The 1,754-nt window shown below is 46.6% G+C and overlaps 1 protein-coding gene across 1 annotated transcript in view; it reads left to right on the top strand.

Moving 5' to 3' along the window:
* The window catches only part of RYR3 (ryanodine receptor 3), a 567,299-nt gene that overhangs the window by 456,937 nt on the left and 108,608 nt on the right, over nt 1-1,754 (top strand). The window contains exon 51 of the mRNA XM_010844173.1: nt 1,176-1,339. Within this exon, the coding sequence (XP_010842475.1) occupies nt 1,176-1,339 (164 nt within the window). The remainder of the gene's footprint in view (nt 1-1,175; nt 1,340-1,754) is intronic.

Raw genomic sequence — 1,754 nt, 5'->3', positions numbered from 1 at the left:
TGACCCCCATCGATGTTATATGGCCCCTGTTAGCCTGCTTTCACCAAGTTCAAGCCTAGAGAAGTCCTAGCATCTACCCTGAGGTGGGGATGTGGGATTCCCAGGAGACCCTTCAGGGGAGGAGCTGTCCGGCCCCTGGGGAGGAGAAGCTTGGGGGAGGACTAAGGGCCTCTGCATCCCCAGCCTTCCTGTGCTGTCTGATTGGAACACAGCCCTGATCTCACACGTGCTCCCCTTCCCTTAACATATATTTAGATTTGTGATGTGACCAGCTTTAGATGAAGTCAGTAACATTCAGAATGGTATGGCCGTAGATAGGTCACCAGCTTTAAAGTTTTTCAGGTTTTCCTACAGAAGTCGAGAGCAGGTATACAGCTGCAGTCTGGTGTTGGTTGTGTGTATGTGCTCAGTCATGCCTGACTCTTTGAAACCCCATGAACTATACCCACCAGGTTCCCCAGTCCATGAAATTTTCTCCAGGCAAGAATACTGGAGTGACTTGCCATTCACTTCTCCAGGGGATCTTCCCAACCCAGGGACCAAACCCCCATTTCTTGCATCTGCTGCATTGGCAGGTGGATTCTTTACCACTGCGCCACCCGCACTTAAATGATCTTCACACCTGTCTTCTTTGGTCTAGTACAAGTAGATCAAAGGTTGTCCCTCACCCCACGTGTTTCAGCTGAGATTCCTTCCTGGCGAAGTTTAGGAGAGAATGGTGATACCGAGCAATCTGCTGACACTATCAGCCTGTGACCTGCATTGGCTACTGGGGGGCCCAGCCAAGCTGCTCTGCCCTCTCCAGGCACAGGCTGGATCAGTGTCTATAACCGTCTATGGCCGACAAGTTTGTAGACTTTTCTGGCCTAGTGAGAACCACTTTAACCTTTAGATATTCCTGCAAGTAGCTAATGATGAGACTGATTTAAACAGCAAATGGTGACTTGAAGGCTTTACAGATTGTTGCTTTTCTGTGACAAGGATACCTCAGTTTCCACCAGAATGCATTATAGGTCTTACATGTTCCCCATTTTGGTTAACCTGGGAAAATGCATGTGTGTGTGTGTGTGTGTGTGTGTGTGTGTGTGTGTTTTCCCCAGCCAATCGGTGAGTGGTTCTGCCGGTGGCTGTGGTTCTGGTGTCTGTGCTAACGTGGTTTTTGTCTTTTCTCACAGAGGTATGACCCAGATCTCTTCCGGATGGCCCTGCCCTGTCTCAGTGCAATAGCGGGGGCCCTGCCACCAGATTATTTAGATACCAGAATCTCAGCCACATTGGAGAAACAGGTCTCAGTGGACGCAGATGGCAACTTTGACCCCAAACCTATCAACACTGTGAAGTGAGTCTAGAGTCATCTCTAAGCTGGTCCTTGATTTTACCCCATGGCTAGTGTTTCTCTTTCAGAAGAAAGCCAGAAATTTAAACTTCCTTCCCTTGTCTCCCTTCCCTTCCAACGCTGTTCATCATGTCCCTTGACACTACAAGTCACATCAGGTGCTGGATTTTGACCTCAACTCCTGAAGGTTTAATCCATCCATATCTGATTATATGTTATATTATTCTATTCTGCACTTCTTTTTGGAGGGTGGAGTTGGTTTATTTATTATAAAAAATGGATGCTCTCCACATATGTCTCCCAAGGTATTTGTAAGTATTCTGACAAATGATGCAATTAATTTATTAATGAGTTTTTTGACAAAATCTTTGCTCTTTGTGAATTAGGCCTGTACAGTACTAATAGCATCGTACATCAA

Source organism: Bison bison, unplaced genomic scaffold, assembly GCF_000754665.1.
Source record: "Bison bison bison isolate TAMUID 2011002044 unplaced genomic scaffold, Bison_UMD1.0 scf7180017864197, whole genome shotgun sequence".
Taxonomy (NCBI): Eukaryota; Metazoa; Chordata; class Mammalia; order Artiodactyla; family Bovidae; genus Bison; species Bison bison.
Note: the sequence above shows the minus strand (reverse complement) of the source record. Positions and strands in the feature narration are given on the sequence as shown.